The sequence below is a fragment of the Delphinus delphis genome, chromosome 14 (assembly GCF_949987515.2).
Source record: "Delphinus delphis chromosome 14, mDelDel1.2, whole genome shotgun sequence".
In the NCBI taxonomy this organism is placed as follows: Eukaryota; Metazoa; Chordata; class Mammalia; order Artiodactyla; family Delphinidae; genus Delphinus; species Delphinus delphis.
The window spans coordinates 38,130,722-38,144,292 of NC_082696.1; the positions used below are offsets into that span (position 1 = coordinate 38,130,722).

The 13,571-nt window shown below is 35.5% G+C and overlaps 1 protein-coding gene across 1 annotated transcript in view; it reads left to right on the forward strand.

The window, feature by feature from the left end:
* TRDN (triadin) overlaps nt 1–13,571 on the forward strand; it is a 380,477-nt gene that overhangs the window by 295,850 nt on the left and 71,056 nt on the right. Inside the window, exon 23 of the mRNA XM_069541367.1 lies at nt 5,378–5,428. Coding sequence (XP_069397468.1) covers nt 5,378–5,428 — 51 coding nt within the window. The remainder of the gene's footprint in view (nt 1–5,377; nt 5,429–13,571) is intronic.

Genomic DNA, 13,571 nt, shown 5'->3' on the forward strand with positions numbered 1-13,571 from the left:
ATACTTTCCTTCAGTTCACTGTGACTTAAAGTGCTCTGATTACAATTTCTGAAAGAAAAAAACAGAAAAATGATTTTTTAAAAAGAATGGAAGGGATAAAAAAAGATTAGAAGGAAAATAGAGTATAAGAAGGGTTTGCTTCCACGCCTTCTGGTTCTCTCCTTTCTGTCCTTCATTAACTATATATTTAGTGCATAATCTTTCCAGACACTTGCTAATCATTGGCAAAACAAAGATGGCAAAGCTAGGAATAGAGAGGAAGACTTGGAAATTGGAGTTCTGAATTCTGCTGTCTTCAAAGACTCCTAGTCATGCTCTGTCTGCTTTTGTCTTATCAGGTTCCTTATTGCTATGAAAGAGCATGACATTCCTATTTAAGTACCATTCAAATCCCAGACCTCTTTCTAAGAATAATGTCCACATAAAGCATCAAGCCATCTCTATCGACTTCCTAATCAAGTCTGGGGAATCAGAGAAGGCTTTCCTGAAGAGTTATATTAAATTCAAGTATGATGCATGAAGAGTTAGCCAGACAAAGGTGTGAGGATTGTTTGGGAGAAGCACAGAAGCAGGGCATCTGCTCTTTGCCAGACACATTGCAATCTACTTTATATATTTTGTTTCTGCAAGTTGTGCTTGATATCACCATTTCAGTAAAGGAGGAAGCTGAGGTACATGTAATTTAAATTACTCAGTGTCACACTATGGGTAAGAGGCAAAGGCAATAATCAAAGTCAAGTCTGTTGGATTTTAACACCCATTTATTTCATTTTAACACAGATACTGCTTGCTCCTTAAAATAGGGCCCTTGTATATTTTTTTTATTTTTTATTTTTTTGCGGTACGCGGGCCTCTCACTGTTATGGCCTCTCCCGTTGCGGAGCACAGGCTCCGGATGCGCAGGCTCAGCGGCCGTGGCTCATGGGCCCAGCCGCTCCGCGGCATATGGGATCCTCCCAGACCGGGGCACGAACCCGTGTCCCCTGCATCGGCAGGCGGACTCCCAACCACTGCGCCACCAGGGAAGCCCTGTATTTGTATTCTTCAAAGCACCTTTGCTTTGAGTGCAGAGCTCATTACGTAAGTTAGAAAATCTATAGACAAACTGGATATGCGATGTGGAAAATAGTCTTAGTCCTTTTACTATTGGGGTGACTTTCCTTAATTCCCACAGAGGAGCTCAGTCCCTTTTTTCACCAGTGATTACTTGTTCTTTGAGAAAGACTCCTTCTCACCTCCATTCTCATTTTATCTGACAATTAACAAAAACATTGTCCTTGTTTGTGTGAGAACTAAAGGTATTATTAAAACACACTACCAGGAAAATCCATATATACATGCAAAATCTAAACCTTCCCTCCTTCCAATGCAGTATGAAATATACTTATTTTGGTGAGCACTTATTTCACAGGAATACTTGAACCATATATTATTGTCCACTATGAAAACAACTCAACAGAAATTTGGGTCTTACCTCTAAAATGACCTTTCAGGCAATGATGATTATCAAAAATTTAAACTACTACTTAAAGACTTCACTTGTGCTGAAGCCTAAACTAATTGGAAATGGTACTTGTAAACATCTGTCCCAGAAAACATTATCTGGGAGAATTTATTTATTTTTTGGCACATGGGCTCAGTAGTTGTGGCTTGCGGGCTCTAGAGCACAGGCTCCGTAGTTGTGGAGCACAGGCTTAGTTGCTCTGTGGCATGTGGGAACTTCCCAGACCAGGGATCAAACCCGTGTCCCCTGCACTGGCAGACAGATTCTTAACCACTGCACCATCAGGGAAGTCCCTATCTGGGAGAATTTATATCCACACTGACCACTTTACTGAGTAGGCTCCTGTAATTTCTATTATTGTTGTTGTTGTTGTTGTTGTTATTAATGTACAATTGCAGACAATTTCCTAGGGAACACTTTTTCCTCAACGTTAAATTCTCTACTGTTTGCAAGATGTCTCCACAGTCACTAGAAAATCATGTATATAAAGGTCTACTACATATCATTATTGATTTGGAACTATTTAAAATGAACCTCCTTTTTTATTCAAGCTGTGTTAATGCCCTCAAATATCTTTGTTATATACAAGTTGGGTACAATTTTAGAAGAATTATATTGTCACTTTTCCTTTATTTTCTGAATATAATTTTCATTATATACAAAAATCAAAGAAAAAATTGTAGTATTACCTATAAAATTTCAGTGACCTTAACCTCTGCAGTGTTATTGTTTCTGGAGAGGATTATTGAAGCTTGCTGCTGAACTGCGGCAGAATCAGAATGCAGCAATTCCACTTGCTACATAGCCTCTTATTTCACTGGAGCAACTTAAAGATTGCCTACCTTTGCTGGTCTCTTATAGACTCCACCTGCATGTATATATTAGAACCCATACTGAAGCAATGCTACATTTCAAAAATCAGAATTATTACACGGAAATCCTTTGGGGCTATATTTACTGGGGATGTGATAACCATGAGTAAATTAGACATTTAAAGAAACATCATTAGGCTTGTGTCTTTATTTAAGGAGGTATAGAGAGGGCTAAGGATGATTATTCCAAAGTCAAAGAGCAAGAGAAAGACACATCTTGTTGCCTTTTGCTGCTGATTCAGCTACTGACTTTCCTGGGCTAGTGGACTCATGTAAGCCCTCTGTACACACTCAAGAGGGCAGAGCCCTGCTTATGCAGCCCTGACCATCCAGAAACCAGGCAACCCTATTAGTTAGCCCTATTATTGGTTATATTCCTTCTGGCATCCACCACTATCCTCTCGCTACTTGCTTCTTATTAGTCTGACTTATCTGAGGTTGCAAGATTCACCCATGGTCCAAGAAACTGCAAACCAAATCATAACCAGGCAACAAGGAGGTTAACTAATGACCTTCTATTGAGAATGCAGTAGTAGCACCCTTAGGTTCCTCTGGCATCGGCGTAATATGATGGACATTAGAATTATTGACTAGCTTTGTGACTCAGGCTTGCATATGTTTGGATCTAGTGCCAGAGAATTCAGAGCAGAGCTTATCTTCTTTCATATTCTGATGCTCAGGACCATGCACCTGATGATTCCCCCAGCTTCTCTTTGTCTTCACCATACTTTTTCTTGGCCGTTCCCACTCATCAAACAAAAGCTAGAGCTAAGAATAGGGTAAGTTGGCTGATGACTTTGAAACTGATCCCCAATGATTTATTCATCACGAACACTCACCCTAGTTCATTATTACCTTTGTGTCTGGGAGTGGTGTAAAACCTGAAATGATCTGCCTATTTCTTTGTAAACATTTTCTCCATTACAACCTCCTACCAGATTATTTTGAGAGTTCCAAGAAATATCCCAGCACCTTTAAACATATTCTAGATCCTGATAATCAAGATTCATAAGCCTCCCTGTAGGCTGTTGGTCAAATGCAAAGAAACTACCATATTTGTAAAAACAACACACACAAAAAATGTGCTCTCCAATGCTTTGTTCCTGACAAACAAGATAGATGCATTGAAAAAGGCCTTAATAGCTGACCTAAATCAACGATGTTTCAATCCTTACTAGTGCAGAATTCCCATATAACACTGTCTCCACATTTTTGGTCATATTTGGTATCCCTGGGTAGTTAGGGACACTCAGACCAGTCTGTGGACTTCTTAAATCAGGTCAAAATCCCTTGAAGTCAAAAGGACACTGAGAAGAAATGAGATGCAGGAAAGTTGGTGCAGGAGATGACCCAGCCTGGGAGCAAAGGTATCTTCCTATTAGCAAACTAGGAAATAAAAATTATTTCTATTTTCTGAGGACTTTCTTCAAATTTAAGGTGCTGGATTTACAACCTTCATATACCCTATAAAAGTATATCTGTTTTTCCGCCCCTTCCTTCTTTTTCCACCAAAATCGAAGCAGTCTACAGGCCCTCTCTTTAGGTCTTGTTCTTTATAACTACTTTAATCTCACACAGTCATGTACAGACACCCATTTAAATCAACATGCTGTATCTTGAAATGTGAAGTTCCAGGCGTTGTGCTCTCCCACTCCACCAGGAATCTGTCCCCACCACCATTTCTCATTTCACGATACATTAATTCTTTTGGTTTAGCCAATGCAAAGCAGTAAATTACCCCTGTCAGCCTGAAAAAAAAAAAAGTTAATGAAGCTTCTCCGTGTGTCTATTCAATTCATAGTTCTTGATATCATCTTCACATGCTGAAATACACAGAAAAAATTGATGTTATTTATTCTTAACACAATAAGTAGCAACAGGGACACTCCTTTGCCACCAAAGCCACTTTTAAAAAGTCTACAAGCCTATGGATATTTAAGGATCTAGTTTATCTATCAAGAAAATCTTGCTCTGAGGGACACAGCATTTTCAGTGGAACACCAGAATACATTCTTGACACAATCCAAATCCACCCGAACTCAGTGGATTCTAAGCGATTGCTTGGAGTGGCATGTCCATTCACAAGCACCACCACCGTATTTTTTGCCTTCCACCCCAAACCTCAGATGAGAAAAGAAAAAAGGGCTGGAAGGATAGATTTCTTTCTTTGCTTCCTTCCTCACTGCATTATTAATCATTTTTGTCAGTAAAATAGATACTGAGATTTAATGTTGCAGAAAAGGCAGAAAACTGGTTTTAGCTTTTATTTTTAATAGGTTAAAAATATATTTTATAGTTCATCATATATTTTATCAAATTTATCATAAATATGATAAATTTATCATATTTATCATGTCTTCCAGACCCATATATATGTCTGGAAGGCATGATATGATTAGACTCATTTTGTATTTGAACCTGGTAGGATAAATGAGGTTTTACTTGATTTGCTTTAACTAAGGACCACATGTTTAAGACATTGGGAGTTCACAGATGAAACTGTCTCAAAGTTTATTTTAAATCTTATTCTTGAAATTTGTTTGACTTGAGTCTGATGACTAAAATACCACATTAACATGATATATGCAGAGTTTTCCATTTGATTGTTTATTTTTTTGAAAAAACATAGCCTGAAAGAAATAAACTAAGTTAGTGCTGATTATAACCGTTTTGGAAGACTTCTAGATGCTGAAGTCATGTGTTTTTTAAAATTACAGATAAAGCAAGTTCCTATTCATCCAAATACACATCCCCTTAAATGAACAAATAGATTGTACCTCATTCAACAATTTACATTTATTTTAAATAGAAGTGATTAGAGAACAGCTCGTTGTACTCTATACTGTTGTTTCTTTGTCTATGATTAAAATTATTTTTGAAAGAAAACATCATATCATTTCCATCCAGGTTCACCTTACCGCTAGCTCATTGACTCCATTGTATGTGTCTTCTTACATCTTTTGATACTGGTTTCAAATAAATGTTCAATGTTTCTTTCCAGAGCCTATTAAGGGAAAAGAAGTGAAGGTTCCAGCTTCCCTAAAGGAAAAAGGTATTACTCTATAATGAAATGTGAAAACACATTGATCTGCCTATTGCATATTCAGTTATTTGAAATAAAGTAGTATATCATTATTTTTCATATTCTCAAAACTCTAATTTTTATATGCCCTCCTCTGTTTTTGAGCAAAGGAAAAATTCTAAATTGTACTATGAAACAACAAAGGAAAGAGTGGCCGTGTCACAAATACTAAGAAAACTTTGAAAAATGCCTATGCTATTCTGATTCCGTGAGTCTATAGTGGAAAATCTACATTTTGTAAATATCCCAGGGTAGATCCTATTAGAAATAGCCATGGGAAACCAAAGATTTAAGATACAAAAAAATACTTAAAATTTCTCAGTGATAGCTTGCCATTCTGTAAGTTCAGATACAGTAAAATCCTAACAAATTTTATAGCTAAGAGTAACTTAGCGATAAACTATAGTCCAAAACCATCATCTTGTAGGTAAATAAAACTGAAATAGTAAGAAACTTTTCAGTTATTGTAATTTGCCCCAGAGCCAGCCTGAGAACGCTGATCTCCAAATCAAGCACTGTGATCTTGCTAAGGTGCATCTTATTGCACCTCTGGCCTTCCTACTATACTAGGCTCAGAGGAATGTGGATTCTGATATGCCATGCAACAAGTTATGTTCCCTAAAACATAAGTAAATATGTTAAGTCCAATGTAATACATTTAGTTTCTAATTATCCCAAGACATTCTATGGGTGTGGTGTCGTTCTCCAAACTGTCTAATATTTCTTGTTGTCAAAATGAACATATTAGTGAAGCAGTAAAACCATGAAGTATACCTGCTATGTTGAATGTTCAAATAGAGCCTGTTTCTACATTTACCCAGAAGAGAAGATCTACGTGAACTATTGACAAATATACAGACACTTAGTGGTAAAAATTCCAATTTACTGGAATTTTTTATTAAAGAGAAAAAAAACTTTTGGGTGAACTTTTATAAGCATGCACTGGAGTTGGAGGAGATGTGGGAGAGTAGTAGGAGGGGAAAGCTGACAGGAGACTCAGTGAGAGCAATGAAGGACTCAAGGAGAAGCTCCATTAGTCAGTGTAGCAATGTATGAAAAAATACCCTAAAGTCATATTTTTCTAACTTTGCAATTAAATTTAAATTAAACAAAATTGTTATTTAGTGAAACATGAGAGCATGGCATGATTTTTTTCTCAGCCATGTATGTACTTAATTTTTTTAAGAAAGTATTTCAAGCAACATGGACTCCAAACCTATTAAGGCATTTATGTTTCACTTCAGAAAAATATCATCATATCCAAAACTTTATTTTTATTGTCACCTAGGTAGTTATTTTGGTGCTATATACAATTTTATGTTTTTCAGGCATAATATGTAAATTAGGATATGTTGCTTGCAAGAGAATTTTTACGGTTATGTTAAATGTTCAATAGGCAGCAAAATGTTGTTACATTGTATTATTTGAAGAATGAATTAATTGTGAAGACTAATGACATTCCTTTGGATTTAGCGAAACTGATTTATTTCTTTAAAAGAACTGTAGATTTCTTCAACATGATCTGACTGTTGATTGCAAGGGACATTTATATAAATATCTAAATTGAAAAGATTGGATGCCATCAAGTAATTCAATCATTCAATGATGTTACAGTTCTTTTGCCAAACTAAGATAGAAATATCAAAAATGAGGGACAGACAGGAATATTATAAATTTCCACATTTTTATTAGGAAGTGCGGTGCAAAATTTTCCCCAGTAGAAATGTGTGTGGAATGTATATATGAATGAAAAACAATCTAGGTTTCCACTAAAAACACGTGATGATAATTTGAGTCTTTGAACACTGGAAATATCTACTTAAGAGTTTCCTCTCTCTTCTTTCGTCCTTCCAGGTATTGTTTTTTCATCATCCCATTCCACATGGTCAGTGTAGCACCAGCCAGTGTGTGGCCACAGATAATGGTGGTGGGGAAGGCAGCATGTGGAAAAGATGCATTTTTTAAAGTTATATTCTCATTTCATTAATATTGAATTTTCTACTTTACTATAGGTTTCAAATAACCACTTGAGTATATTTAATGTGGTTTTTCTTTTACCATTTAAAGCAACAATGATCTCTCTTAGTAATGTGCTGGAATATTATTAGTGCTTTGCAATTTTATGCATTGAATTTCATCATTTGTTTTCCACCGAACAACCAAAATTCAGGCCTGTGGTGCTGAATGTAAATGACAGTCCTAGGACATTTTGACAGAAAGTGTAACATGACATGCAGACTTTCACTTTCACCTCTGAGAGGTGGTGTCACATTAGGCTTTCTTTCCTTAAAGGGGGTCACTGTCATCTCACATATATCAGGAGAGCTACAATTCAAAAAATTCTTACTAAAAAAGAAATTAATTTTAACAGAAGTCTTGTTAGATTAAAAGTTTAGCATATCTTCTTTTAGTAAACAGAGGGAGTCTTAAAAGTCGTTATTTAATATCCAGTCAAAGAGCGTCAAACAGAGCGATAACATCATGCACACTTAAATGATAAAATTCACAAATACATAGAAATTGAACAACATATTCTTGAAAATCCAATAGGTCAGAGAAGAAATTAAAAAGGAAATTAGAAAATATCTTTAGACAAATGAAAATGAAAACACAACATACCAAAACTTACGGAATGCAGCAAAAGCAGTTCTAAGAGAGAAGTTCATAGCAATAAATATCTACATTAAAAAAGAAGATGAAAGATTTCAAATAAACAGCCTAACTTCATACTCCAAGGAACTAGAGAAAAAAAAGAACAAACTAAGCCCAAAGTTAGAAGGAAGGAAATAATAAAGATTAGTGCAGATTTAAACAAAATAGAGAATAGAAAAATCAACAAAACCGAGTTGTCTTTTGAAAAAATAGACAAAAATGACAAAACTTTGGTTAGATTAAAAAAAAAAGAGTGAAGAGCCAAATAAATAAAATCAGAGTTGAAAGAGGAGACATTATAACTGGTGCTACAGAAATAAAAAAAGGATCATAAAAGACTACTACAAATGTTTATATGCCAACAACTTGGACAACCTAGAAAATCTGAATAAATATCTAGAACATATGATAGCCAAGACTGAATCATGAAGAAACAGGAAATTTGAACAGACTAATAACAAGTAAGAACATAATCGAAAACCTCCTAACAAAGAAAGTCCAGGACCAGAAGGCTTCATGGTGAATTCTACCAAACATTTGAAGAAGAATTATTGACAATTCTTTTCCTGAAGAATTGTCGAAATAAAAATTATACCAGTAATAGTAGCACTTTTACTCTACGTAGCAACTGACAGTCTAACACTTTTCCGGTTGTGCCCATCAGGCCAAAATGCCAAGTTGATAGCATGAATGGAAAGGGGTTACATTTTGGAAAGAAAAGTAGTTGAGACTGCCAGAATTTTCCCTTAATAATTGGCTTTCCAAAATTAATGTATCCAAGTACTGTGAATTTTATTTCCTTCATCCAAAAAGTTAATGTACAGCAGTAATATATGTGCAACTATATGCATGTAAAATATATGGATAATTATAAATGTAAAGCCCCATATTCCCTCCTTGGTATTCTCTCCATTTAAGCCCTCAAGAGGATGACTCACTTTCACTCTGCATGTTCATTTTTCTTGTCACTCCAAGCCACATTATGCAAATATTCTAATGTGCTTCTCTCCTTCAGGGGAAATTTTTTAAAATGTCATAGTATTTTATTTATTAAATAAATAATTAATTAGTTTAAGTAAATTTAAATAAAATTGTTATTTTATTTTTCTTGTTCCATTTTTAAAAAGATTTAAATGTTTAAATCTTTAAATTTAAAAAGTTTTTCATATAAGGTCATCTATTATTTTTATATATTTAATCAGTTGGAGGATGAGCCATACCTGTGACCTCTGAACTTTTATTCACATAATTGATTATTCTCACTTCAAGTTAAAGAAAATGAATTCTGGTGCTCAGAAACATAAGTAGGAAAAGGTGACTCTCGATAAGGGAAGAAAACAAAGAATGTCTGCTTATTTACCTTGGCAAGTGATTTTTGCACAACTTTTTGAACCATTTGAATGCTGTAAAGTCAACTGGTTCATTACCTGAAATATATCCAACCAGCTCTCCTGCCATCTTCAAATAACATCACAGGACCTTGTTCTGACTGACTATTCTCTGTGTGACCTACAATATGTTCAGCCTCCTCCAATTATTTCTTACTTCTTTCAGTGCAGACTCTTCATGTTGGGAAGCTTCAGGGAAGGACAGAATAATGAGGCACACATAGCAAGGCATAAAAGAAAGATTAGATAAAGACAGAGTGACACTATCAGGAATGTGGGACATTGTATTTAGCATATACAAAAGACAAAGGATCACGAAAATGAAATGATGACAGAATGAGGCACAGAATATGTATGCATTTATTCTGTGCTGCAAAGAGAGAATGCCCTCTGGCTCATTTTGTGTTTTTACTGTCCACTCAGCAAACTTTCTTTGTGAGCATCAAAGTCCTACGGGAATCTTGCCAAGGAAGGGTTGCAGAATCAGGACTTAGTCATAAAGCATTGAGTCATGCATTAGTGTTTGTATTGCGAACTACAGCTATTTTAAAACTATACCTATAGAAGCTTATAAAGCATAATTGCTTTTCTTGTTGACCTAAAGGGAATAAGAGGTGAGAGAGAGACAGACAGACACAGATATAAACACAAAGAGAGAACTGGTGTGAAATTACTAGATAATTATCTGAGGATAATGTACCCCAATGTAGTGTATCTGGTGGGTCCATTCTAAATGACTTTTCCACCCATGTACGGTTTTAGTTAATGGGACAGGGATTCCACTTTACATTTTGGTCTAAATCATCTAAAACTGAAACTTATAAATTTGATTTTCTTGGCATTTTGAAACCACATCTTAAATTGTTTTGTGTCAATAACAATTTTTTTTAAAAATATTTATTTATTTTATTTTTTTGGCTGCGTCAGGTCTTCGTTGCGGCACACGGGCTTCTCTCTAGTTGTGGCAAGTGGGTTTTCTCTCTGTAGTTGTGGTGCTCCAGGGCATGTGGGCTCTGTAGTTTGTGGCACCAGGGCACTCTCATTGAGGCACGTGGGCTCAGTAGTTGTGGCACGCAGGCCTAGATGCCCCGCAGCATGTGGGATCTTAGTTCCCTGACCATGGATTGAACCCACGTCCCCTGCATTGGAAGGCAGATTCTTTACCACTGGACCACCAGGGAAGTCCCGATGTGTCAATAACAATTTTTGAGTGTTAGTATAATATTCTGGGGATATCTTAGTCACTGAGGCTCCAAAGATGAACAAGACAAGATCCCTGTCCTCAAAGATCTCACAGTACTTGGGGAGGAGAGCTGGGAAAGAGTAAAAGTGAAGTGGCCTCCAGTGGTGACTTAGACAAAGCAAACCAAAGTCTTCATCCAATCAATGGATATCTATGATATAGGTATTAGTACATGAGCGCTCAGGAAATATTTATTCAGTTATTCAGTCTAATCTCAGCCACAGATACATCAGCTAAGTGTCATTTCTCCCATTTCAGAAGGTGAGAAAATTAAAATTTAGAGTGTTTTAGATGCCTCACATTAGACCATTTGGTTTTTAAATAGGGAAATAAATTTTAAACTGAGAGTTTTTTTGTTCATTTGGTTTGTGTCTGTTTTTCTCCAGCTGCAGTGCAAAAAATGATCTCTTGCTTTGGATGAAGTTGGGCAATTACTTGAGAACATAATCACCTTGCCCCTTTATTATGCATGAAAGGATTCCTCAGTTTACAACCAAAGATAACATCGATTTAGAAACTCAAGCAGGAAAAATAGGAGCATAGAGAATGCATGAGGTTTCATAAACATATGAACATGGTTCAATAAGAGGAAGGAGAATATTAAACAGTCCATGGAATATTGAAGGAAAGAAATGTAGGCAGAGATAAGATGAAAAGTTGTGGGGTAGAGGCTGTCGGGTGTTGGTTCTCTGTGTAACTTCACCCAAACTCAGGACAGTTTTGTCTTTTGGAAAGCTGTGAACTGAAGACATTTCAAATCAAACTGAAAGATAAGCTTGTCTTTCTCACAGTTGTGTTTACCATTGTCACAAAATAATGTGTCCACAGCAGATGAAATCAAATGCTACCTATTAAAACAGACCTCTTATTTGCAAAACACTTTCTCTTAAGACATAGTTAAGAAGAAACATGTGTTCCCTGACGGTTCTTCCAAATCCCAAATTGTGTAGCGAGCTGATTGGAGTGACAGTAGTGCTCTACCCCATCCAATAAAGCCTCATGCAGAGAACAAAATATGAAAGTGTGTGTGTGTGTGTGTGTGTGTGTGTGTGAGTTTTGCAAACCATTTGTTGTTAAATAATACAATGAGGACACAGTAAAATGTAAATGTATATATGTATGTAATTATAATAGTAGTGGATTTTCATCAAAAAATGCAAATGATTACTCAAATGATATAAAAATCATGGGTTTAGAATAAATTTATGAATATTACTTCATTTAATACAACTTTAATTGCTTTATTTAAATATATTTATATTTTATTGAACATCTTGGTAGAAAAATATAAGAAAAATCATTTCAAATATCAGTAAAGAGACTAACATCCACTGTTGGCTTTGTGTCTGATGCTAAGTGTTTCACACGTAGTGTTCAATTTCATTTTCACAGCAGTCCTTTTTTTTATTAATGTGAAAATTGAAGCACTGGAAGTGAATTGCCCAGGTCACACAGCCACCTGAGGTAGATTTGGGAGTCATGCCTGGCAATATGACCTGCCTCCTTTGCCAGCAGGCTTTCCAGATTCCCTCAGACCAGAACTCACATACAATTGCCTAGGGAAAACAATGCTGAAGTTCCTTTGTATATTTTATATAAATAGGTTTGGTGACCTGCTTTTAAATGTAAAATCTTGCCACGCCACTAAATATTGAATACTACTCCAGCAGTGAGTGAGATAGCTATCAATTTTCTATCCATGTTCAGTATATTTACCTAGTTTAACCAGATTAATTTAGGAAACTGTTTATACGATTCATGATTTAATGACGGACTGGAAAAAAATAGAAACCTCAGTGGCTTTATCGTTCATGCTAATTACAACCTTAATGACTCTGTTAGTAATTTGTACCTATAAGATGTAGCACGTGGCTTACTATGTAGTTTTTATGCATGAAATATTTTAAAACTTTCATTCTGTCTGTATCAACAGTAGTTATAGCAGTGTGCGTACAAATGTTTAAGGCTTTGGAGTTGGAATAAATCAATATTCAAAGACCAGTTTTTCCACTTATTAGGGAGTACATACTTAGACAAGTATTAAACCTCAGTATTATTATCTGTAAAGTGGGTGTAATAATAGTATTTACTTCATAGAAGTGGTAAGTGAGGATTATATAATTGTTCATTCGTGTAACAAATTTTGTGCAACAGATATTTATTGATCCCTAGTCTGTGCAGAGCACTGATCTAGACACTATCATACAGCAGAGAAAATGAAAATTCACCCCAGGACTCATGAAATTTGTATTCTACTGGGGTTAGAGAGCTAATAACAATGAATATTTAATATTATATAAATAAATTATAGATAATGCATATAATACACTTACTTAGTGCCATATATAAAATACAAAACATCATTAGTTGCAAAACCAAGAATTATTATATTTTATTACATATATAAGGCTTCTATGTGCTGAAGAAGCAATTTGATAATGATAACAAAAAAGATTGGGAAAAGAAAAATCAGTGGCATTCAGCTTCTAACTTGCAAAGTATTTATAGTGGAGATATTCTTAAAAGAATGCACATTCTTGGGATTTATATATTGCATAGATTTCTTTCTTTTCAATTTATAAAGACAGAACAGAGACTCCTAAACAAAGTTGATCCCCACTGCTGCCCTTCTCTAATTCAAGCACATGCATGTTGAAGTTTTGGTTGGCCTGCTTTACTTGAGAACACAGTGTTGATGACACTGAAAAATCATTAATGAAGCTCTCCTCCCCAGACCCACCAGCAATTAACATTTCATAAGTAAAATCAACTGCCTGGAAAAGTCAGTGCTGCATATGAAATGGCAGGCTGTCTGCTTCAAACACTCAGC